Raw genomic sequence first — 24977 nt, 5'->3', positions numbered from 1 at the left:
TTTTCAGTGTTTTTTTAAATTCCCTGTCTTCGTGTGTGTTTCCGACTACACTCGAATCCTTGTTCTTCAGGCTTTCAAATCTATTTTCTGAGACGTCCCTTCCACCACCCCCATGACATTTCTTGACACCCCCCCCCCCCCCCCCTCCTGTGGAGTTCTAAGTAATCCTATTGCCATTCTTCAGAAGAAAAAAAAAAGAAAATTAATCGGATCAATCCCTAAAAGAACGGAAATTCCCCGAAGCCCACACGAGACCCAGTCTACACTGCTGACTCGACGTCACACGCTCGCTTCAGTAGTGACCCAAACAACGAAGGGTTGATCAACTAACATGCATGACCTCGGGTCGAAGGTATTCCGGGAATGCCGAATCCCATGGAGGGGACCCCCGTACAGGTGACATTCCAGAAATATCGTGTTGTTTTAATGAACTGTTCTCCACGTCCACTCCCCCACCCGACAACCCGGGGAGAGGTGTCAAACACCGTCCTTGTCTACAGTGTAAACGATCTCGTCTGCCACAACCCACCCTGCGGGAACCAACAACTGTTAAAATAGAAAAAAAAATGTGTGAGTTGTTTATGCATTCATCCATATGTTTAGCGGTAATTTATTATAATTACGGGTTAACCTAAATATCATACATTTTTTTTAAACAATGCACCTCCACGAAACCCCTTTCTCTTAAATTTACATTCCTACAACCTTGGTGAGGAATATTATTAGGAAAATAACACCTTAGAATTCGCTGTGCATTTTTGCATGGCATTTTTCATTGATACAACCTTGTTTGGGAAAATAATAAAATTTGGCAATATTCAGTACACATTCTTGCATGGAAATACAGTTCGTTGAAATCTCGTAGGGGAGATCATTAATGGCAAAAATAATAATTATCTTCTAGTACACAATTGACATTCAACTTTACGATACTTTACTTGCAACTTTTGTATCTATACCCCCCACCCCCCCCCCCCCCCTTTTCGACGTATGTGGTACATCATAGATTTTATTTGCCCTCCCTCCCCTCCACTGGTCCGTACATTTGTCAAGAATGTGTGGACCTACAAACACATTGGACGACGTGGCCTAGCGGTAGAGAGCTAGGCAGCTAACCCGTGTTCGAATCCAGGTTGAAATCAGTGGAACGTCCCTGAGTCCACCCAGCTCTGATGGGTACCTAACTTACGTAAGGAAAACAAAGGCAGCTACGTGTAGTGCTGACCACACTATCCCTTCAAATGCCGAGGTCATTGAATCATATGAATTCTTCTTCATCTGCCCCATGTTTCTTGGGCACGAACGGTAATAATAATAAGAAGAAGAAGACACACACCTTAGCACCATTATCGATACATGTATGGAACGTCAGTCACAAGCACACCTGATCAAGAACGGATGTGACTTAAGTCAGTGACTTAGGTCAACGGTTTAAGAATTCATAAATCTTAAAGTAAAGTAATTCGTTTCTTAAAACATATTTTTAAAAGATTTAAAACGAATGACAAGAAGAGTATTTGCACACTATATAATTAATATCGTGTGTTATTGGTCTGGACCATTTTTCTTAAAGGACGTTTTAAAAATACGAATTTTTTTTTTATCATAAACTAATCAAAACAATCGCATTTTTTAAAGGTAGCTTACGTAGTCGGTTGTTGGTTTGCTTGAGGAAAATCTATCCCACAGTCAAAACATTGACACTTCGTGTAGAAGTTCAAAGTAAGTTTTTTCATCAAAGTAAAATAACTGTAAATATTTTTTTCAAAAATGGATACTGAAACGTCAGACAGACACAAGACATGATTTAACAATCAGAAGTAAAAAATAAGAAACCGAAAATATTCCAAAAATAAAATATCAAATGAGTATGATTGAAAGCTCATTTTTTCTTCTTTTAAATAGGAATATTTCTTTTTTTTTTTTTTAAATAGCTTGTGTGGGTAATCTTAAGATTAAAATAACTTAAACTTTAAAGGAACGTAAATCTAACATAAAATAACAATATGAATAAAAAATAAAAATAAAATAACTTATTTTACGTGGGTGGTAGTCTATATGGTAGTTGTAATGATGGCAGCAATAACAATTCCGTTTTTTTTTTTTACATTCAGAGCATCCGTCCGGTTTTACAGACTTATTGTTAATGGACTCCAACCCGTGACCTACTTTACCGGGGTCAACACGACGGTGTCCTCACAGAACTTGGTCACTCGCTAGATCAGCATTAGTCATCGATCAACAGGTGTGTGTGTGTGTTGGTGTGTGGGACGGGGACGGGGGCTTTAGTTGATAGCCACGGTAAGCAGACGGCGTGGGAGGGGTAAATTAACCGTGAGTAATGACCGGGTTGACGACTGTTTTATTTCTAAACCTGGTAGGGTCATCAAGCCACGGGTCATCTTGACCCATGCCTGCACTGCTGCCCGTTACAGGTGTGTGTAGTGACGTCATCCAACGACAACACACGGCCTTGTGTAATCGGAGCAGCTTTATGTCGTGTTTGCTGATATATCGCACCTACGCTGCTTGTTATATATAAAAAAAAACAACACATGCTTATACGGTTTACAATTCAGCTTAGTACAAGTTTTTATTTAACTCAGACATCCCGCAGTGTAAAGTGTAAGGTACGAAACAAAGAGTAAAACATTCGTTGAAGAGTTTAGGAACTGTTGGGTTAGACGTACACATCCACAAGGTTAGGTTAGTTAAGGGCTATAGTATAGTGTGGTAATGCTTAAATGTCACGTTTTAACAGTTTGCGTGTTAGAGTTAGGGTTAAGTTGATTTTAAAAAAACGCCACCATATCGTAATGATATTTTTTTCTTGCCTGTATTGATATTATGGCCATGATCATGTTAACAGATTAGAAATGGATATCAATGTTAAGGCAAGCCACATAGATATGGAGTTGCTTTAGCTTAGAGTCAGGTATATTGATGTAGTCAGGGCTTAGCTAGGGTGGTGATACTCTGATAAGACCTGTCAGTGTTTTTAAAAGCACCGTTAGCTGAAGACAAATCTACCTGGCATAGGCTAAAGTAAGGTCATGGTTTAACTTGTGATTTATATTCAAGATTAAGGTTCCTGTTTGTTGATGCTAGGACTATATGCCATAGATTAATGTCGTAACAAAATGTGTGCGTTGTCCCTAACAGTAGCCTATATATTCCTACAGCTAAAGGTATAATAATAATTTTAGGACTATGTTCTACATTAAGGTAAACTTTTTCTATGACTTCTATGTTAATCAGCATCAACTTTGTCTGACAACAGCAGAAAGAACGTTTAAAAAAAAAAAAGTACGACCAATAAAGGACAGGTCACCGTGGTCAAACCTCCAGCTGATGGTATAAGAAAGAAGCAGACCAAGCAGAAAGCTTTGTCAACAATACCGCCCCCCCCCCTCCCTTCACAGGGTCAGCCAGCGTGCCCCCATTGGGACAGGTGACGGTCGCGGTAGGAAAAAGGGGAGAGCAATCTAACGGCACGCGAGTCGTTCAGTCAGGGGACAGAACTCTAGAGGTGCCACTGGGTAAAGGAGGAACGATCGAGACACCAAGGCTAATCCTGGTGACTGACTTGTTTGGGATATCTAGGCTACGTTTTTTTTCTTCTTCTTCTAAGGTAAGGATGTGATTAAATTTGTGTCAAATATATCTTAATAAACACGGATTTTTTTATTTGAAGAAGGTGGAAGGAAAAGAGGGGTGGGCTTATGTTAACATAAAACAGTAGTTGCCGTTCTTTAAGCAGTCTCTTAAGCAGCTCAATTTATTGTTTACATTCTGAAACAGAGTTAAAATTGTATTTACATTGTACTTTTGCCGATGATATTAGCCGGTCGTGGCTTTGTATTTTCACTTTGAACTAAAAAACCTACTTTGATGCACCACTGACACATTGCATAGTCTATAGTAGGCCACACGAAGAGATGCAGTAAACTATAATGGAGGAAGAATAATTTAACAAGAAAAAAATTATTTTTAAATGGCAATTGTGAACTGTGTCTTGTAACTAGTAACTATCATCATCTTTTCCTAAGACACATTGGGCAGATGAAGTAGAGTTCATCTGTTTCAGAGACCTAGGTATATGAAGGGGGTAGTGTAACTATACATATTCATGATATTGTAACTATACAGGTTAAAGTTATTGTTTAAATTTGATTTAAAGATTATTTTTTTAACTTAAAAAAAGATAATGTTGGGCGCGTATTAATAATTAATTTGAGATTGTTAATTAATTTGAAATTCTTAAACAAAGGTTTATTTTTTGCTCGGCTTATTTGAATACACATTAGACAAATTAATTAATTGTATTTGATTCTTTAATACAATGTTACCATGTGAAACATGTTTTGCGAGTGAAAACAATTTTAAACTAATCAACTGTTAGATCTAGATGTATTTCTTTTTTAAAAAAGCATGATGATGTAGTCACGTGACTGTATAAAAAGGGGGAGGGGTGGGAGGAGTGAGGGGTTTACAGTAAACTACTGATAAGTCGGTATCGCATTGCCTCGTGTGGACGTTAACCTCAGTACCCCGTGGTCAGACGGTCAGACCCAGTCAGCAGTGCTGAAACACCGACCTAACGGCTTACAACAACCTGACACCATGACACCACCTGACAACTACCTGACATTATGACACCACCTGATAACAATATGACACAATGACACCTATAGCTGACAAAGAAATAAATACGACAGTAGATATCCACAAAAGAAAACATATGTACTGTAACAAATATACTTCATGTGGACAACAGTATGTGGTTAAATCAACTCAAGAGGGACATCTAATGTGAACAGAACACATACAGGCCGTCTTGTGAAAATCAAATCGATAGTATCATCGATAATGATAGCCTCAAGTTCGATCCTAAACCCCAAGACATGCACTGTTAAAAGTACGACCGTATTCTAAAGTTTTAAAAAGTTGCCGATCTATGGCCTGTGTGATTTGTTATTTCTAGCGAACGAACTGTTGGTTCGACCCCATGTTAGCTCTAAGTTCCGCGGTTGCGCGGCCGCGAGGTAGTTTTTAACTGCCGCGCATTCATTTTATAAAATAGATCTATCCGTGTATAAGACTTTTAGAACACCTTACACACAAAATACACGTTGCACATTATCTTTTTCCTGTTCTAACTAATGTTATGTTTTTTTTTTAAGTTTATATTACGTTATTAAAAACATTTTAAACATAATTTTAACGAAAGTCGAATATTTCTTTAGATATTGAAAGGTAAATATGCTAAGCCGAAATATCTTTTTATAAAATAACATAAAAGAAACATAAAAAACTATATAATTTTCAAATGTATCCCGTTCTGTTAAATACTACTTTAAAATTCTTTTCACAAAGTGTTAAAAAAAATCGCCTACTCTCTTTGAATGAGGCGAGGCGAGGGTTGGCGTACATCGGGAGATTCACCGTACTGGTAGGTATACAACCCCCGAACAATACCCCAACGAACGCCCGAGATTCTTGTTTCGCCTCATCCTTTCTTCTCCGCGCCCCGTGATTTATAGTCTTTAAAATATTGACATTTTTCCAGCTCTACAATTTCAATCTACAAATATGTTGTCGCGTAAGGGGCCGTAAGTTGCGGGATGCTTTAGGGCAGCGGGTCTCACATTTTTGTGTGGTAGCTTGGTGTGTCGGTCGTACACATCTAGGAGAATACCACTTCTATTTCACTAGCTGCTGGAAATACCACTTCTATTTCCATAGCTGTCAAAATTACCACTTCTATTTCCCTAACTACTGGAAATACCACTAATATTTCACTAACTACTGGAAATACCACTTCTATTTCACTAACTACTGGAATTACCACTTCTATTTCACTAACTATTGGAATTACCACTTCTATTTCACTAACTATTGGAAATACCACTTCTATTTCACTAACTACTGGAAATACCACTTCTATTTCCCTTACTACTGGAAATACCACTTCTATTTCACTAACTACTGGAAATACCACTTATTTACCTCCCTGCTAAGAATACCAATGTTATTGACCTAGCTACTATCTTAAAATTAAAAGCGCCAATGATGATCCAAAAACTGGCGCATTAGGCTCTGAGTAAGGAAGACCTTAAATTTGAGTTAGGTGATCAAGCGACTTTTGACAACTTTTTACAATATGTAACCTATAAATTATCTTTTCAAAAGACATTATTGTGACTTTGTCGAAAAAAACCCACTATGAAGAATAGAACTCCACATAATTTTTTTTCTAATGATGTAACTGATTTGTTAAGCGGATTTAAAACAAAAAAATTCTTTGGATGGGATGTCCAGGCACAATATTGAGCCTCCGTTGGCAGACTTTTGACATTCGTCTCCCAAAACAGTTAAACAAGTGTAGACCAATTTTTGACGTCTGTGGATTTATCGTGCGTTTTAAATTATTGTAAACTACGCGTGCTATTTCTGATCACGAGCAAATACAATACAAAACACCTTGCATACTTTAAATATTTTATATTTCGATTCGCGTAAAGATGAAACAACCCATTTCATCCAAAATATTCCCTGCCACTGTACATACTGTTTACATTGTTTCATACATCTAGAAGAGTAAGACAAATCGTTAACAAAACTATGTTTTACCAGATTGCTTGACTTCATGAGTTATTTTCGTATCTGAAAACAGATTCCTTCTAAGCTAATTTTAAATCAACTTTTGTTTTCTTGTTCTTGAAAAAAAAAACAAAAAAAAAAACAAAAAAAACAAGCAGAGTTACCTCAGACCAGACTTACTGATCTCCCTTACTTTCGGGGTTTTTAAAATGTTGAATGGCTTAAATCGGCTGAACGAACGCCGAGTCAGAAAATAAAGCTGTACAACAAAGCCTAGCGACGCTAAGTCAGCTGGACTTAATGTGACCTGACATTGTTTAAACAATCCAGTCAACTTGGGCCACTGCACAACCCCGCGTCACAACCCCGCGTCACAAACCCGCGTCACAACCCCGCGTCACATAAGGCTGAAAGTTGAGGCGTAGATGTCCCTTTCCCCTGATGGGGCGCCACTATATTCGGTATGGATTTCTCCTTCATGTAGCTGGCGCACTTACGGTCACTGGTGGGGGGCCACGTGATACCCGCTATACACACAGTCCGTACAGGTGAAATTCATTCAATGTTCTAAAGTCAAGTAGAAGCTGGATAAAATCGGCCAACAGTTAATGTGAAGAGAGAGAGAGGGAGGGGAGGGGGAAGAGGGAGGGTCTAATTTAAACGCCTGTCGAGTTTTTAAAATATGCAGGTATTTTGTTTCTCCCAGATCATTTTTAAAATAAAAGAGTTTTAAATTAATCGAATATTTAAAAAAAAAAAAACTTAATTTTTCTACAGAGAAAAAAAAACATTGTTTTTTTTTACTTTTATAGGCCTTCAAGAGTTTAGTTAAGTTACCCTTTCGGGTTATGGTAAATAGTGTAGGTGAAGTAGAGCTCATCTGTTCCATACAACAATACCGCTGTTAATACACAGTGTTCTAGCTTTAGCAAGGTGTTGCCGTGGTCGGGGGCCGGTGAGCTCAGGGCTGCTGAGCCGAAAATACCAAGTTCTAACCTCGGGTAGATTAGGCTCGACGGCAGGGGTAGCAACTCTTCTAGGAGAGACAACTCCTAACTTAAACCTTGCTGCCTTGAAGATTGTCTTGGTTGGATGAGGCTAACGAAGCAAGTCCAAAAAAAAAAAAAAAAAAAAAAAAAAACCAGTCTAAAATAACAGGCTAACATGTTAGACTTTACTGTGTAAGATGACATCCCCGTCCCACTTCACAATTAAGAAAGAAGCTGATCAAGCCGAATCATAGACGTGTAGAGTGTCGATATCGGGTACGGTCTGGTAAAGCTATTTTATAAGGCTTTTTATTACGTTTTGAAATAGTTTTGCCACTAAAAATCTGTGCCTCCGCAAAATCTTGAAATATTAATTTTAAAGAAATATATTACTTCTTAAAATACTTGTCTGAGTATTCCAACCAATTGAAAATGCAAACGTCCTTTGAACCCGTTTATTCCTTCTCCATGTAATCTTAAATTTTCCCCAACCTCCCCCGCCCCCTCCCATCCCATACTTCACCTTTGATACCTCTTAGAAAAAAACTGATCCTCGCCAAAATAGAGCAAAATTAGCTGCAAGTGCAGTAAATCACTCGCGACTTGAAGACAGCGGGCGATTAGCTCTCGTATGAAGATTTTGACGTCCCCGTGCCCCCCGCGTCTGCTAATTCTCGAGCCCCGGGGGTGCTGCAAGTTTATGAATGGACGGCAGTGGCGTCACAACAAATCGCGTCGCCTGCATGACTCCACCACCAAATAAATGAGGAGTCGCTGTCAGTCTCTTACAATAAAGGTGAAAAATGGCTGAAAATTTCAAGTGACGTGAATACTTTTTGAGGAAAGTGTTCAAAGTTTTGGCTTTTAAAAATATGCAGCTTACAGGCGTCTATACAGTAGGATTACATTTTTTTTCTTTCTTCGTGAGCTAATGTAGCGTGGTTTTATTTCCCTGTTTGTTTTGATATATCTGCTTTGATATAAACCCGTGGACTTAAGCAATGGTCAAGGTCAGAAATATTGCATTGCAAAAGAGGCCAGTCGGTTAATCACGACTAAGAAACTTAATTGGATACGTGTTTATATAATTAAAAAAGACACTAAGTTAGTCAATGGAGGAAAGTAGTAAATATTTTATTACCTATATGTAGTACCAAGCTTACGAACAAATGATTGATTCAATTTTTTTATCAATGTTTCTAGTTTTGTAATTCTTTAGGGTGGGGTGGTGGTGATGGGATTGAAGGGGAGGGGGTGCACGCGACATCCCTTTGACCGAAGGATTTGAAACGTACGAAGCTGTGGATAGACACATGCCCCAAACTGCTGTGCTATAATAAACATATGGTAGCCTATTGCAATTGAAAAGACATACTTCATTATAATAATGTGAGGCTGGTTCTCATTTCCTCATATAGACCTGTATTTTTAGCAAAATAATAATTAAATATGTTGTTTTTATTTGTTCAAACATTAATATCAATGTAGTAATTGTACTACAAACGATAATTTGTTAATGTTTTTTTTTAACAGTGAAACAAGTGTTCCATCCATACATCACAACAAGACTACTGTATTTTCGCCTTATTGACAGACTATAAATCTCTTCAACAATGGGCAAAGGACTGTACACAATGAAAGAAAGGGACAAAGATCCACTACTCTTGGATATCTTACATGAACTGTTGCAAGTCTAAGTGAGATCAAGCCCTACCGTAGATACTCATCAGCCTGGTGAACTACAGCATTTGTTGGTTAGATTCGTGGTAAGTAGCTTCATCCATTGAACTTTTTAAACTTACAATTTGATTTGATCATGCGCACAACTAACTTATCGATTCACATTGGAAACAAAATGTTGCTGTTGCTACTGAGAAGAGCCCATAGGTGAAGCATCTCTCGCCAACAACTTATACATAATATGCCTACGCTTTAACTAGACATCATCTTAACCTTAATTTCGCAACAACATCTACAAACTAGACATGATAATTATTTCTCTTAAAGTACCCGCAAGGAATTGTTTCTTGGGTACGCTATAAGAATTGTTAAACATTTGTACACAGTTCACTAGTATAAGGCATCACCAGACCGCTGTTCAACTCATAACACCAATAATGCCATCTCCCATTCAAATGTTGGGAGAAAATTTCTAAACGATAACTTTGACACGAAATCGATGAAAAACAAAGCCAAGTCCAAATGTTACAACACGTAATATTGTTGGCAGATTAGTTTACAAATTACTGCGACATTTTCGGCGACATTTTTGAGTTTTCTTAAACACACAAACGCGTATGGCGTTCAAGAAAGCCAGTGGAGAAAAAATAGCAGCAGACAGCCCCAAAATGAGCGGTTCGCGCGCTGAAAATAACATAGTCGACAGACAGTGAAAACAAGTGTTCAAAGAGAAAGCGGCGTAACTCGTCTCGCCATATTGGATTCATGACAACACATTGTGTCAATAAAATATGGCGGCGTGTCAACAAACGACTGCCACGCCGTGGTCGTCTGGCGGTGACCAGAATGACGTCTGCTAGCTTCGTCTGCGCATGTATCTAGCAAGTAGTTCCATACTGGTGTGAGTGTTAGAATTTAAAATCAATTTTAAAATTAAAATATGGATATAATTATTGGTAGCATATTAATGAGATTTCATTCGGGGTAGGGGACGGTATGGTCGAGGCAGGAGATAGCTGGTTGCAGCGTGAAGGCCAACTCATAAAGTCTCGAGTTCGGACCCCGCGTAGGTGAGGCTCGTTAGCTGGGGACAGCAATCCATCAAACAAGTTACAACTGCCGCCTTGTTGTATCATGTTCTTGGAGAAACGTAATTGAGGTGAAACTAACAATAAAGATGACCGAAGTTAACTGGCGCAAATCATTAAAACGTTGACACGTAATGTTTGATTGTGTTGGGAGCAAATCCCCTCCAATATTACATTTAAGAACGAAGAAGAAAAAGATACTGAGTTATTTGCCCTTGTCAAGTGTTGTTGATACAACTGCTGTTGTGTTTTTTTTAAACTGCCCAGTTTTGTTACGTAACATATAGGTCAGACATTTTAAATATTGATCCGTCAGTGTCAAACATGTCATCATCATGTGACATAAAAGATCACACGGTCTTACTGCCGGTCAGTAGACTGTCATGTCAGCTCAACCTGTCACACCACTGGTCAACATGTTTTCCTGTCTGGCTCACTGCTGGTTAGTGTGTGTCACCACTTGTCAGTGTCTCACCTTTAGTGTTTCATACCATTGGTCAGTGTTTCACACCATTGGTCAGTGTCTCACCTTTAGTGTTTCATACCATTGGTCAGTGTTTCATACCATTGGTCAGTGTCTCACCTTTAGTGTTTCATACCATTGGTCAGTGTTTAATGCCATTGGTCAGTGTTTCATACCATTGGTCAGTGTTTCATACCGTTGGTCAGTGTTTCATACAATTGGTCAGTGTTTCATACCATTGGTCAGTGTTTCATACCATTGGTCAGTGTTTCATACCATTGGTCAGTGTCTCACCTTTAGTGTTTCATGCCATTGGTCAGTGTTTCATACCATTGGTCAGTGTTTCATACCCTTGGTCAGTGTTTCATACCGTTGGTCAGTGTTTCATACCATTGGTCAGTGTTTCATACCGTTGGTCAGTGTTTCATACCGTTGGTCAGTGTTTCATACCATTGGTCAGTGTTTCATACCCTTGGTCAGTGTTTCATACCATTGGTCAGTGTCTCACCTTTAGTGTTTCATGCCATTGGTCAGTGTTTCATACCATTGGTCAGTGTTTCATACCCTTGGTCAGTTTTTCGTATGTTGATCAGTGTATCTAACCATTGGTTAATGCTTATTAAAAGTCAGTATTTTGGTCATTGTTTCTTACCATTTGTCATTTTTTTTAGCATTGGTCAATCAATTTTCGCCGCTGGTCAGCCTGACTTGACCATCTGTGACTACACAGTCATGTATTAACCCTACACATCCGATAGAACACTAACTTTTCTCAAATGACCAACACGATAGTAATGACCTCGACCCAACCACACCAAGGCTATCTCTCCATTTCTCCACTTCAGCCATACATTTTAAAAAAATCTGTGTAATAGTTAGCCAGATTTTTTTATAAAAAAAAAGCCCCATATCACCGTGATAGCGCTGATAAAATGTATTGTTTTCCAATCGTGCCAGCAGTGAAGAGCCAAGCTGGCAATAACTGTCTACCCGACCTGACTCGAGCAACCGGCCAGGTTGGAGGTTGCCAGTTTTCCAAAAAGCTCGCCTTGATTGTTTGGTTAGGAATTAAGTCTGACACACGAAGGATTATTGGACAGATACCGGCATTGAGGGCAAACACGTTCTGTTGTAAACACACTTTGACCTGATTACTTCCAGTTTTATTACCTTTTTTTTCAATTTTTTTTTTGAAAAGACAACTTTATTTAAAACACGACGTAACCAATAGATAACGTCTGGTTAAAAAAGGCCTGATTTGACTTGTTTTTGTTCGAAATTTCCAATTGGGAGGCGGAGGAGGGCGAGGAGGTGGGGGGAGGGGGGGGGGGACGACGACGACGACGAAGACAGTACCTGAACGAAAAGAATATAAATATTCTGGTGACTTAAAAACCGAACAAGACGCCAGCCCATATTCCTGCCAAGACAAACAGAGCAGGCTATTATAAATGTTTTTTTCCAATTAGCCGCACCTCAATAAAAATGCTTTGGGTTAGCTGATAAAATTTTGTTTTGTGTGTAGGTTTAATGTTGAAGAATAGACTTGCTGTTGACTGCTATGGCAGTGATTCGATAGTGGGGGTACGTCTAACTGAAAACGGCTGTCCCCCGTGACAGATATAGGGTGCGTCCAGGACCACAGAAAACCTCACTTCCGCCAAAAGTTTCTTAATCAGCATAGCTGTCCCGACCCCCCTCCCTCCAATTCTCTTGTTATTGCATTGCAATCCGAATCTAGAATTCTAAAAAGAAGTAAAGTACCCTTTCGACTCTGACGCTCGATCGGGCAGGTGAAGTAGAGTTCACCTGTTTCTGTGATCTCGGCCGCCTTTGCTTTCCCTGACGTGAGTGAACTCTGAGGCATTCAACTGATATTAGTCCATGATTCGAACTCGAGACTTTCGCAATAGCAGTCGTAGGTTCTACCATCTAACCCCGCCGCCCCACGGAATTCTAATACATACAGTGAAATCTTGGATTTTCTGAGCTACCTGTGGCGTTTTAGAATGAATTTACGCTACTCTTTGAAATAACGAACGCTGCTCTATTAATTATTTACAACAACGTAGGCTATACTTTTTTTTTTAAAGTGGAGAACAGCATTTGATTTGTAAAAGTTTCTGCGGTTTTTTTAATATAAGATTACACTCCAAAAGTTTGACGATTATTGCTTAAATTAATTAAATCGAAAATTTGATTGAGGCTAAAATAAGTTTCAAAATGTAAACTTCAATTTTTTAAAAAAATCTTTCGCAAGAAACTCAATTGATGTCAAGCTCTCTGTATAAAAATATTGACCCACCATATTTAAGAAAACGGGTACGCTGCCGCCTTGAGTTGATGTAACACCGCCTTGACCGTTGACGTAACACCGCCTTGAGTTGACGTAACATCGCCTTGACCGCCGACCTTGTTTTGCTGTTATTGTTTTGGCGTCTGTGTGTACACTGCTATTTTAAATATTGACAGCTGTCAAGTCTAGACAATCCACCCGCCTGCGCTCCGGCTGAATCGCCTCCCTTTAATGGCGACTAGCGCCCTCCTTTTTCTACTTGTCTCCCTTACATCATCGCGACATTGAACAAAAAAAAAAAACAGTTTCGCTCATACTGTGTTGAAGTGTTTCGTACCATCTCTCAGAATCTGAAATCCTATTGTCAGTTCCTACAACTTTATAGTACTTTAGAGGCGATCGGAAGTAACACTGTAGTTGATCTTAAGCTAGACTTAAAGTGTTAGCGTCACATATACGAGTCCACGTTTATCAATGCACTGGGTGTTCTTCAGCTAGGATAGTGCTCTATTAATGGCGTACGAAGTAAGTTATCTTTAACGTTGTTAAACTTTAAACATAATCTTAAAGTACGGACTTATTTAAGGTAATTGTTTTGATTCCGGTGCCTACCAGTTTAACCCGTGTGAAACAAAGTCTGTTTGTTGAAATGGACATCTTCGATAAAACATTTTCACCAGAGACATTTTTTTAATGAGTCGGCGCTTTTGTCGTATAATCTTATAATTATAATTTAAAAAAAATTGTATTCTTAGAGAAGGACGGCTAGAATCATTGAAGTTTTTTCAAGCATTGCTGTTTTTGAACTGTAAACACCTCTACACGTTGTGTATTTAAAATCGCTAATAGTTTTCCATTTCGACTAGCATCGAAATATAATTATAAAGTAAAATTCATGGTGTGCATAGAGTAGATCAATTTCGAAATAAGATATAAAAGTAAAATAACAAATAATGAATCCCTTATTTATGTTGTTTCTTTTATGTTTTCTTATATTTCTAACAAAGATTCGTAACATAGTTATAGATATCGTCCCTTGATAAATGATTATTATGAATGTAGAATGTAAAATAGAAATTAGCGAACATAAAGAATGTTGCGGATTTTGTCTAGATAAACCCCGCCAAAAAATTAATCCCCGCAGTCCAAGAAAAGATTATTAAAAGAGGTTGTGAAGCTTGCCTTTTTAAATTTTATGAGATGTCTCATGTCACTATTTCACCCTCTTCAATAACATCTAAAAGTGTAGGGATCGTATCCTCTTTTTCATAATCGTCATTAATAATTTCCACGAAAAGGTCTGTATTTTGGTACATTTAACCCCAACCCCAACCCTCACCCCAAAACCCTAACCCTAGAAACCGATGTTTTGCTTTTATGGCGTTCGTTTAAAGTTTAAATATTCAAATGTCTAGACATCAGAAATAGACCACAAGTGACGGGTCTTAACTTTTCGCCCGTGCACTTTTTGTCGTGAAGGCGATCGTTATGAGATGAAATCTTCTCAGGAAAAAATGGAAAAAAAATTCGACAAAGAAAACATTAAATATTGAATAACCGGAGACAAAAATCAACAACAACAACCAAACTATTTAAAAAATTACTCATATCCCCAAAAAGCAGAAATTGAGAACTCTAAAATCAAACAACTACATTGTTGTTGGTTGTACAAAAGACTTCGGAAGCAAACAATAAAGAAGGAAAATCACCCCAATATTACAGAGAAGAATGAAAAAGAAAAGCCACAGTATACTATAGTCAAGCTATTTAGATAAAATCAGCGGCTAAGTTTAAACAGATAATTAGTTAATTACAATTTAGGACAATATTTGCAAGCAAAGATTACGTTTGTTTATGCAAGAATTCTAAATGTTTACAATAATCTACTTGATTTTCAGATAATGAAGACCACTTACGCTAATTTACGAATTAATATTCTTGGTGCCAAGGGAGTCGGTAAATCAGGTCAGTTCTCTTTTGGTATAAACCAGATTTGTCGAAATGTTATTGTAAGTTTTATTTATTTATTTATTTTTTAAATTCTACTTTTAAAAAATGAGGAAGGCCGTTTTCTTTGTTAATTATTATGATGTTCTTTATGACACAACTGACGGTGCATTTTAGATTTTAGATTACCTTTTAGTGTACTTATTTTTAAGTGCAGTTAGTTAATGTCTTTCCGCTGACCATGTGTGTAGTTAAAGATATGTGCCGCCGACATCACTTGACATGAGTTGACATTAATTGACATTCTGTTAACATTAAATGACATCAGAGATAACAGTAGCTGACATCACTTGACATGAGTTGACATTAATTGACATTCTGTTAACATTAAATGACATCAGAGATAACAGTAGCTGACATCACTTGACATGAGATGACATTAATTGACATTCTGTTAACATTAACTGACATCAGAGGAAACAGTAGCTGACATCACTTGACATGAGTTGAGATTAATTGACATTCTGTTAACATTAAATGACATCAGAGATAACAATAGCTGACATCACTTGACATGAGTTGACATTAATTGACATTCTGTTAACATTAAATGAAATCAGAGATAAAAATACCTGACACCAGCCAATCCTTTACTTCCAGCCATCACAGTGAGGTACCTGACAAAAAGGTTTATCGGAGAATACAGCTCTGGTCTCGGTAAGTGCTTCAACAGTTCATTCACCCTAGGGGTCGTCCATAAATGACGTCACACTCGTCAGGGGGAGGGGGGTCCGTAATTTTGTGACAGTGTGTGATGAGGGGGAGAGGGTTCAGATGGTGTGACGATTTTTTTAAGAAAAATTCAAATGCAGTTTGGGGGGGGGGGGTTGACGTCATATTAGGGGGGGGGGGGGTCTGTCTTTTTGTGACGATGCATGACGGAGGGGAGGTACGAATCGTCAAACAAACGTGACGTCATTTATGGATGACCCTCTATCCAGCGTCCCTCGGCTGGTGCATCTTTAACATCTACCATCCATCACCACTTTTACTCCACCTACCAGAACCAATGCACACCGTCGGTATCTAACAACTCATAAAATAGGGGACAAGGAAACGTTGAATTCAAAACCTAATGTTGTACACCTGTAGCCGTAGTTCCACCAGGTAACATTACCTTCTAATTTATCATCATTCCAATAAAGAACGCCGTACACGTTTCTCGCTGTATTTTTACGCTCTCTACACCTACCAGGAATCTCCGCTTTTTTCCCTCAGCGCTACGGGAATTCCCGCATGTTTTTTTTTTTTTAAATTTTGTTTTTGTCTTGTTACGGACTTAGATTTTTCCCACAGTATTCCCCAATATTCTAATCTAATTAATTCTAACGTAAACCAATTTTTTTCGGTACTATTATGTTCAGTTGGTTTTTTATCATAAAAATACAATTAACCTTTTGTCGCCTCTAAGCACGCCCCTAAAAACAACTCTTTTATTAAAACCAAATCTCTTCTCTATTCTTCTTGTATGCGTTATTTACATTTTTGGAAACCTTTTATTCCCTGAAGTTTCACACGGCACATTTGACCCACAATTCAACACCACGTGTCTCATTAACATAGTGACCCACATAGGCGAGGACAGTCCAGATTTCGATGCGTCTGCGTTACGTATCGTTCGTGTCACATTTGCGACAATCCGAGCCTCGTCAAAAATGGTTTACGATTTTGTACTAAAACAGTAGTTCTCTCCCCGTCCATGTCCGGGCTGCCGTAAAGCGAGATAACTCTTTCTGGCTTGTGACGTAGTCAAGTACACGACAATGTACATACAGTGCACTACTGTAAGTAAAGAGAAGAAAAGTTGCTCCATAATGACTTTGGACTACAACAATAAGAGGGGGGAGGGAGATTAGGGATAAAGAGTAAAATGTGAATTAAGTTAGGTTCGGCCCCTTTATCGACGACCCCTAAAACTGTGTTAAGCTTAATAAATAGAGTTTTGTAACAAAAGTTCATAAAAAAAGAGGGGGGAGGGGGGGGGGAGAGAACTGCAGCCGAAACATTGTTTGATCTTGTTTTTACTACCCCGAGTGCATAAAGTTCGGCTCTCTAAATCTCTAGCAGAAATATTGCAGAAATATTGAAATATAACTTGTTTCTGACTTTCGGTAATCAAATCAAAAAAAAAAAACACGAGTTGTGTGACCGAAGTGATTTTCTAGTGATATATTTATTAATAGACCTTGACATAATTTCGTTTGACGTAGTAGGACACAAAATCGGAGTATGGAGGGAAGATATATGGAGGTCGGGTCGGGTTGTGATGTACATCTCTGTTGAAAAGTTGCGCTCCTTCTGTATCGTTGACGTCTGCACGGTATCGTCTGCTGTGTGTCAGCAGATCTAAGAGGACGGGAACAGCACGCAACAGCCATCAAACGGCGATTTAACGCCCGATCACGTGACGCCTATAAAGATGGCGTCGGGTTTCCAGATTTTCTTTGTGCCCGTGTTAAATGCGAGCGTCGCCGTCTAGACCCCATCCCCTTCATGGTTCTACGTTTTAATTTGAAGGACGTACGCTGCTGTAATACCTCACCATCCTACCTCACCATTTCACAACATCAAACACACAACTGCAACTCTCTACCTACCTCTACCTTACCGCCTGTATCACTCGTCTCACCACCTTTACCTCATAACAACTATCTCACCTCTAAGGGGAAAAGCTAATGTGCAAAATGCATTTTCTGTGCGCGGTGTTCTAAAAGTCTTCTACAAGGATATATTTATTTTAGAAAAACTACTGCGTGGCCGCGCAACCCCCCAGCTTAGAGGGAACATTGCACCTCATCTACCAAACTACAGCGACCTCATCTAATTTATCTCACCACTGCCTCATCACCTCTACCTCAACACAACTGCCTCATCATATCCCCCTGACAACACCACAACAACTATACACATACCACTTTTCTTAACAAAGGTCTCACTTTTATCTATCACAACTACCTCATTATCTCACCACACCTAGTAGTAGTCACTAATTAATCGTAATTCTCCTCCTCACTAATATAATAATTTAAGTCTACTAATTACAAAAACACTTACCTGCTAATTGGCCGTCTTTAACGAAAACAAACACCATGACAGTAACCACGTGACATTGTTTACTTGTTGTTATAAGCTTTTCAGAAAACTGTAAACAAAGAATCAGGTGACTCATGCTTAAGTGGGGGAAAATCCTTTTGATCTATCCTCAATACAACACCACTATGGTCGTCGTGTTTACTTTTAGTTCGTTCAAAGACCTTCCTTCAACCTCACCCCTGTCCCACCCCTCGCTTACGATTAGCATCTATCCTCATATTTTGAAAGCAATTCTTTTCCCCAAGCGGAAAATTTTTTTAAAATTATACGGTAGTTACCTGCCCTTTGATAAACAACGTCTCAACTTTCACTTTGATAAATTTCCGCCTCTCTTACCTAGCCTTGCTTACCTCGCGAAAATATCATCGGTAACAACGCTGAAGTTTGAAGAGGGGCATTTTTTTTAACGACGTAGATTATCCCAGCTCTTCGCTTCTATTATTGTTTGATTCATTTTTATTGCTCACTGCGCTCAGTTTGCCGGCTGCACCTTAGTGCACCGTGCTGCGCCTTAGTGCACCTTAGCTCAAGGACAGCCGGAGAAAATTCGCACAGGGATTGCCACTTGTGTTCACACACTTCTACTACCCTGGATCCCTACAATGGGTTCCTTCCCCTTAACACCTGATAATCAAATATTTTTAAGTTCAGGATTTAAAAGTGCGCAGAGATTGAGGTTTTTAATGGACCTATCGGGTGAATGACAAACTTCGGAATTTTCATTAGTGATTCAATAGGTGTGGATTGGGGGGGGGGGGGGGGGGGGAAATTGTGTCTATAAAAGACGTATAACTTTAGTAGACTTTTACCTCAAATGATGTTGTATGTCAAATTAAGTCAGACCTCCAAAATTGAAGTCACAATTGTATTGTATTCCCCCGAACGTATGTTAATGAAAATCTGTCTAGTTTTTAAAGAGTAATACAACCTGAATGGAGGGCAACGATTTCGTATTACTCTTAAAAAAAACGAGACAAATCTACCCAACGTGTGGGAAATGCATTTCGTTTAATGAAAAAAAAATATTTCTGCCGCTGTTTTTGATAAGCATACGAGTTAGGATTAGGGTTAGGATTAAGTTTAAGGTAATGATACTACAGTTTTTTGTTGTTGTATTTTTACGACTACGTTAAAGATCACAAAACGACCCAAAGCACCGAAATAATAATTAAAAAAAAAAAACTTGGATAAATCCCTGATCTAGTACAGGACAGAACGAAATGCACTAACAGTACAAGAACCTATCCTGGCTATTTATAAAAACAACCACATAGTAAAAAAAACCCCACCAAAACCAATAAACACTAGGCCTGCACACAAAGTTCGTGCAGTCAAGTTGTCCCGACACGAGAGATAATCCCTGGATTAGCGTTGCCTCGCGTGACGTCCCCTTAGGACCAGGGGCCTAACATCTGGGTCCCCCTGTATCCACATTCAAGTCACCTCACACAACTAACAACACAACCGCCCAAAATCAGGTGAAAATTTACATTTTAAACACGTATCACCTTAACGTATTTCACACACAAAAATCACTACTTAATCACTCGTCGAATGACAATGTGTTTTTATTTTTCAACACAATTCACTTTTTAACATATACAACTAACCCTCTGTCCCTTATTTACATATTTAAAAAGTAAATATTTATTTTACTTTAAAATTCCGAACTAAAATAACATTCGAAACGCAATAAATACTGCTACAATGACATAATTAAAAAGTAAATATTTATTTTATTTTAAAATCCCGAACTAAAATAACATTCGAAACGCAATTAATACTGCAATAATTATATATTTGACAAGTTGTTTAGCTATACTTATTTGCATGTTGATCGATTGTTTATATAGCTTCACTGTAATCTAAATCAATTTACACAATCTATTTTTCATAATTTTGAATACAAAATGCCGCTCGGAGCGACACCCTCCCCTATTCCACCTACTCATCTACCCCCCCCCCCCCCCCCCCCCACCATCCCCAAGTCAGTAAATATAAGCCTAACGAGTTGGAAAGTTCTCGAGTATATCGACACAGTAGTGATAGTAAAACACACGCCACTTCAGAAATACTAGGGGAAGTAACTGCCATCGATTGACCGTGAAAATAATTGCGGCGCCGCCCCAACAATGACCGTCTCACTAATGTATTTTCCTAATCCACCTTAGGTGTCTCGCGACACGGGGCATGCACTGACACCCGGGGTCTGTTGACTAGAGTAGGGGGTGGGGGTACTTGACGGGTCGGGCGTAGGCTTGTTAAAGGATTAGTTAGGGACGTGATCGGATAAGTTTAGTTTACGTTAGGCTGAAATATGGTGTCAATCCTAATTAGAAAATATAGCCAGTGTGTTGGTTATGTACATTAAATGTACACAGCGATATAAAAATAGACTTTGGTAGTTCTATGGGTGAATAGCTCTTAACTGTGGGCAAAGCAAACTTGATACTAAGGAAGTATGCAAATGGAACTGTTCAATTAACAATTTTAGAATGTGAAATCTTTAATGGCCGACCTCTTCATCTGTCAGAAAAGTCGTGCAACAAATTAAAACAATATAAGGCGTTTTTTGTGTTAGTTAAATAGTTTTTTGGAACTGCTTTAACGTGCGAAAACTTAATTAAGTTGCAAATGTGAAGTTTCCGTTAGAAAATGTGTCTCTGTGAGTTGCTATGGAAAAGATGCCGTTGAAAAGTTGTCGTTCAAAAGTTGGTTTTCAAAAGTTGTCGTTCAAAAGTTGGTTTTGAAAAGTTGTCGTTCAAAAGTTGCTTTTGAAAACTTGTCGAGACGGCTTTAAGTAGCCCAATAAGCTTGACCAGTTTGTATGGACGTTGAATAACGTTCAATGCGCACACAAAGCTATCTATTTAAACAAACGCATTTGCATACGAACCAGTTTTCATTTTTAAATGTTTCATTTTTTTTAACATCTGACTTCAAAATTTATAGTACTTTTAAACTCACAATAAGGTCATGACCTTAGGAATGTAGCGTTACATCAGTTGTTCTCAGAATGGTCATGTATGCTCGTAAACATGACGTAGTCATGTCGTCACTGTCGGGCGACAGGGTTTTCCCGGAAGTTGGAACAGTTATTTATAGTTTTCTAAATTAGGAAATGGTTTCATCATGGATGTGTGTGTGTGTGTGTGTTTGTGTGTGTGTGTGTGTGTGTGTGTGTGTGTGTGTGTGTGTGTTATCTGATTTATGATGCTCGAGTTAACTAGATATATCAGGAGAGAGGCCAGCTATGTTTTTGTACTGTTTATTTCAATTTTAATAATAAATGCTTGGTGATCCAGAATTTTATTTTACCCTGATTGTTTCTTATTTACGATGGCGGTTCACATGGCTGTCTTTCTCGCGAGACAAGCAATTTACATAAACGTATAACAATATCAAAGGACCAGAATTTCATACGTGCTGTAGTAAGGTTATTAGTTTAGCATCTTGTGTGCCGTAGTTAATTTATTTAGCACGAGCCGACCCGCGGCGTATCACACGCCGTTATTTAGTTTTATTTTCTACTTTTCAGTAATTCATAATTTGTGAATTCGACAGTACCAATGCTGTCACTGAAAATATTTGCTTTAAAACACTAAAACCCCCCTTTCCCCCACCCCCCCCCCCCCCCCCCGTGAAAAAGCAGCCCCCTCTTAGTTACCTTCTCTAAGTTTAAAATCGTTTAAAACTAAATTATCTGCCCCTAATAGCCATCACTAAACCCGGCTCTACGATTGTAAACATTTAGCGTGATCCACAGCTCGCCAGACCATGTGGGGGTGGGGGGTGGTAGGGATATGCTTAGAGAGGAAGAGAGGGGACTGCTAGGCGTGCTTACAGCTTGGTGTTTTCTAACGTCTCCAAGAAGAGAATTATATATATAGAAGATATATTCTTCAACTCATTATCCTAGATCTATTTTTGTCCCCCATCTTTATGATTATTGTTATTCATTATAATTAAAATATAATTTACATTACGGCTCTAATTTTATTAGCTGAAATAATGTTTGAAAATTTATGTTAACACCACAATTGTTTACCACGTTCCACGCGATATAAAATGAAAATCGCTAGGTATCAATGTTTTTATATATAAATATCCAGGCCTATCCCGGTATATCACAGATGGCCCGATGTTTAAAGATATATATATATATATATATATATCTAGGCCTATTTCACTTGCGGGAAGTTGAGCCCACAGCTTGATACAGTTCTAAAGGCAACCCGATCTATGCTTTGACAATATTTTTGTTCGGTTCGTGGGATATAAAGATAGAGTAAACATGTCCGTCGGCGCTAGGTAAAGATGTCAAGGCAGGTACGGGTATCACGTGACACCACCCAGCGTCCACTCGGCTTTAACGGAGATTTATGCTGTCATCGGGGTGCTCCTTCAGACCGCGGTCAAAAGGTCAAAGTTGGAGGAGTCTAACGTCGTTTGCAGGGATGCGCGGGTGGGGGGAGAATGGGAAGATAACTGCCAGATTGACACAACAGACAGGTCACATAAAACCCGGGATGATGTCCCTTGTAATTACAGAATTATGGTTTATCAATCAGTTCTCTCCCTTTTGTCCGCCATGACAACGGGGCTTGTGTTGTTACAAGTGGTATTCGGGTATACGTGAGGAACGGGGTGATCGCGTTGATGCACACATCGTTTTATAAATATATTTACATATTATTAGTTATAGGAGTACGTGACAATTGTGGTGTTGTACGACTACTGTATGGAATGGGATGGTCGAGTGGTAGAGTGTGTGATCAAAGCCCTAAAGGTCTGGGTCCAAAACCCGGTTATGCAAGAATCTCTATGACACTTTATAGGAAGTTTTATTTATACAACATACACAGATACACTTCGATATTGGTGATCTATGCAACAAACACAGACACATTACGATATTGGTAATCTATACAACATATACAGACACAATTCGATAATGGTGATCTATACAACATACGTAAACTTCGATATGGTGATCTGTGCAGCATACACACACTTCGATATTGGTGATCTATGCAACAAACACAGACACATTACGATATTGGTAATCTATACAACATATACAGACACAATTCGATAATGGTGATCTATACAACATACGTAAACTTCGATATGGTGATCTGTGCAGCATACACACACTTCGATATTGGTGATCTATACAACATACACACATTTCGATATTGGTGATTTATACAACGTATACACGTCAGCATTGGTGATCTATACAACATATACACACTTCTATATTGGTGATCTATACAACATATACACACTTCTATATTGGTGATCTATACAACATATACACACTTCTATATTGGTGATCTATACAACATATACACACTTCTATATTGGTGATCTATACAACATATACACACTTCTATATTGGTGATCTATACAACATATACACACTTCTATATTGGTGATCTATACAACATGCACACTTCTATATTGGTGATCTATACAACATACACACTTCTATATTGGTGATCTATACAACATATACACACTTCTATATTGGTGATCTATACAACATATACACACTTCTATATTGGTGATCTATACAACATATACACTTCTATATTGGTGATCTATACAACATATATACACTTCTATATTGGTGATCTATACAACATGCACACTTCTATATTGGTGATCTATACAACATATACACTTCTATATTGGTGATCTATACTACAAACACAGACACATTTCAATATTGGTGATCCATACAACATATATACACTTCTATATTGGTGATCTATACAACATATACAAACTTCTATATTGGTGATCTATACACCATATACAAACTTCTATATTGGTGATCTATACAACATATACACATTTCGATATTGGTGATCAATACAACATATACACTTCTATATTGGTGATCTATACAACATATATACACTTCTATATTGGTGATCTATACAACATATACACTTCTATATTGGTGATCTATACAACATACACAACGCCATTCGATCCAGCTGTTGACTCGACCTGTGATAATTAACCACTCGGTGCGGTCATGGTGACCCAGGGCTGAAGCACCTAATTACTGGCTGTTTCGAGTGCTCTTGCTTTTAATTCCTGACTTGTTTTGGGTGTCAGCCTGACATTGTGGGAGCTCTGGTAATCTCTGGGTCACGTGACGAGGGCTGTATTAAGTACATGAGGGTGGGGAAGGGCGGGGGGTATGCACTTCCCAACCAGCTCTTAATTCCTGACGTTTAAAAATGTTTTTTCCTGATCAAGTCTAATCTGAATTTTAATTGAACTAAGCAAAAAATGGGGGTTTAAAAAAAATTGACGCTAAGCACACGCAGTCTGAGAAACACTGGAACTTGGTCTCTTGGTTGTCACCCCACCCCACCCCCCCACTAGCTTGTCACAGTTAACACACACACACATACAAACACACATACACACAAACTAGCCTGTCACAGAAACGTACACCCAACCCCCCCCCCCCCCCCGCCCCCCCCCCCCGCCCCCTCTTCACCCCTTTTCTCTTGTAACGGCTCGTTATTCCCCCCCCCCCCCCCCCCCACTAACACAGTTACGCTGCAGCTAATTAATATTGGACTCAATCAACGAACTCGGTCAGGTAATTAGCCTTCATTCAACCGGACACTAGGAATTCTACCCACCATAAAAATACGAGTGTTGGTTATTGCATGTCGTTAGTTCAACACAGTGGTCAGCTGGTTTAGTGTTCATTTCTTTTTATGATTTAC

At 38.6% G+C, this 24977-nt stretch overlaps 1 protein-coding gene across 1 annotated transcript in view; it reads left to right on the top strand.

Annotated features, from left to right (window-relative positions):
• The first annotated feature begins 3522 nt into the window (after positions 1 to 3522).
• LOC131927640 (ras-related and estrogen-regulated growth inhibitor-like protein) overlaps positions 3523 to 24977 on the top strand; it is a 33575-nt gene continuing 12120 nt past the window's right edge. The window contains exons 1-4 of the mRNA XM_059283398.1: positions 3523 to 3631; positions 9126 to 9358; positions 15018 to 15084; positions 15727 to 15783. Coding sequence (XP_059139381.1) covers positions 15021 to 15084; positions 15727 to 15783 — 121 coding nt within the window. The 5' untranslated portion in view covers positions 3523 to 3631; positions 9126 to 9358; positions 15018 to 15020. The remainder of the gene's footprint in view (positions 3632 to 9125; positions 9359 to 15017; positions 15085 to 15726; positions 15784 to 24977) is intronic.

This window comes from Physella acuta, unplaced genomic scaffold, assembly GCF_028476545.2.
Source record: "Physella acuta isolate Inbredline_101_S28 unplaced genomic scaffold, ASM2847654v3 ptg001425l, whole genome shotgun sequence".
In the NCBI taxonomy this organism is placed as follows: domain Eukaryota; kingdom Metazoa; phylum Mollusca; class Gastropoda; family Physidae; genus Physella; species Physella acuta.
This window is presented reverse-complemented; position numbering and strand designations above follow the sequence as displayed.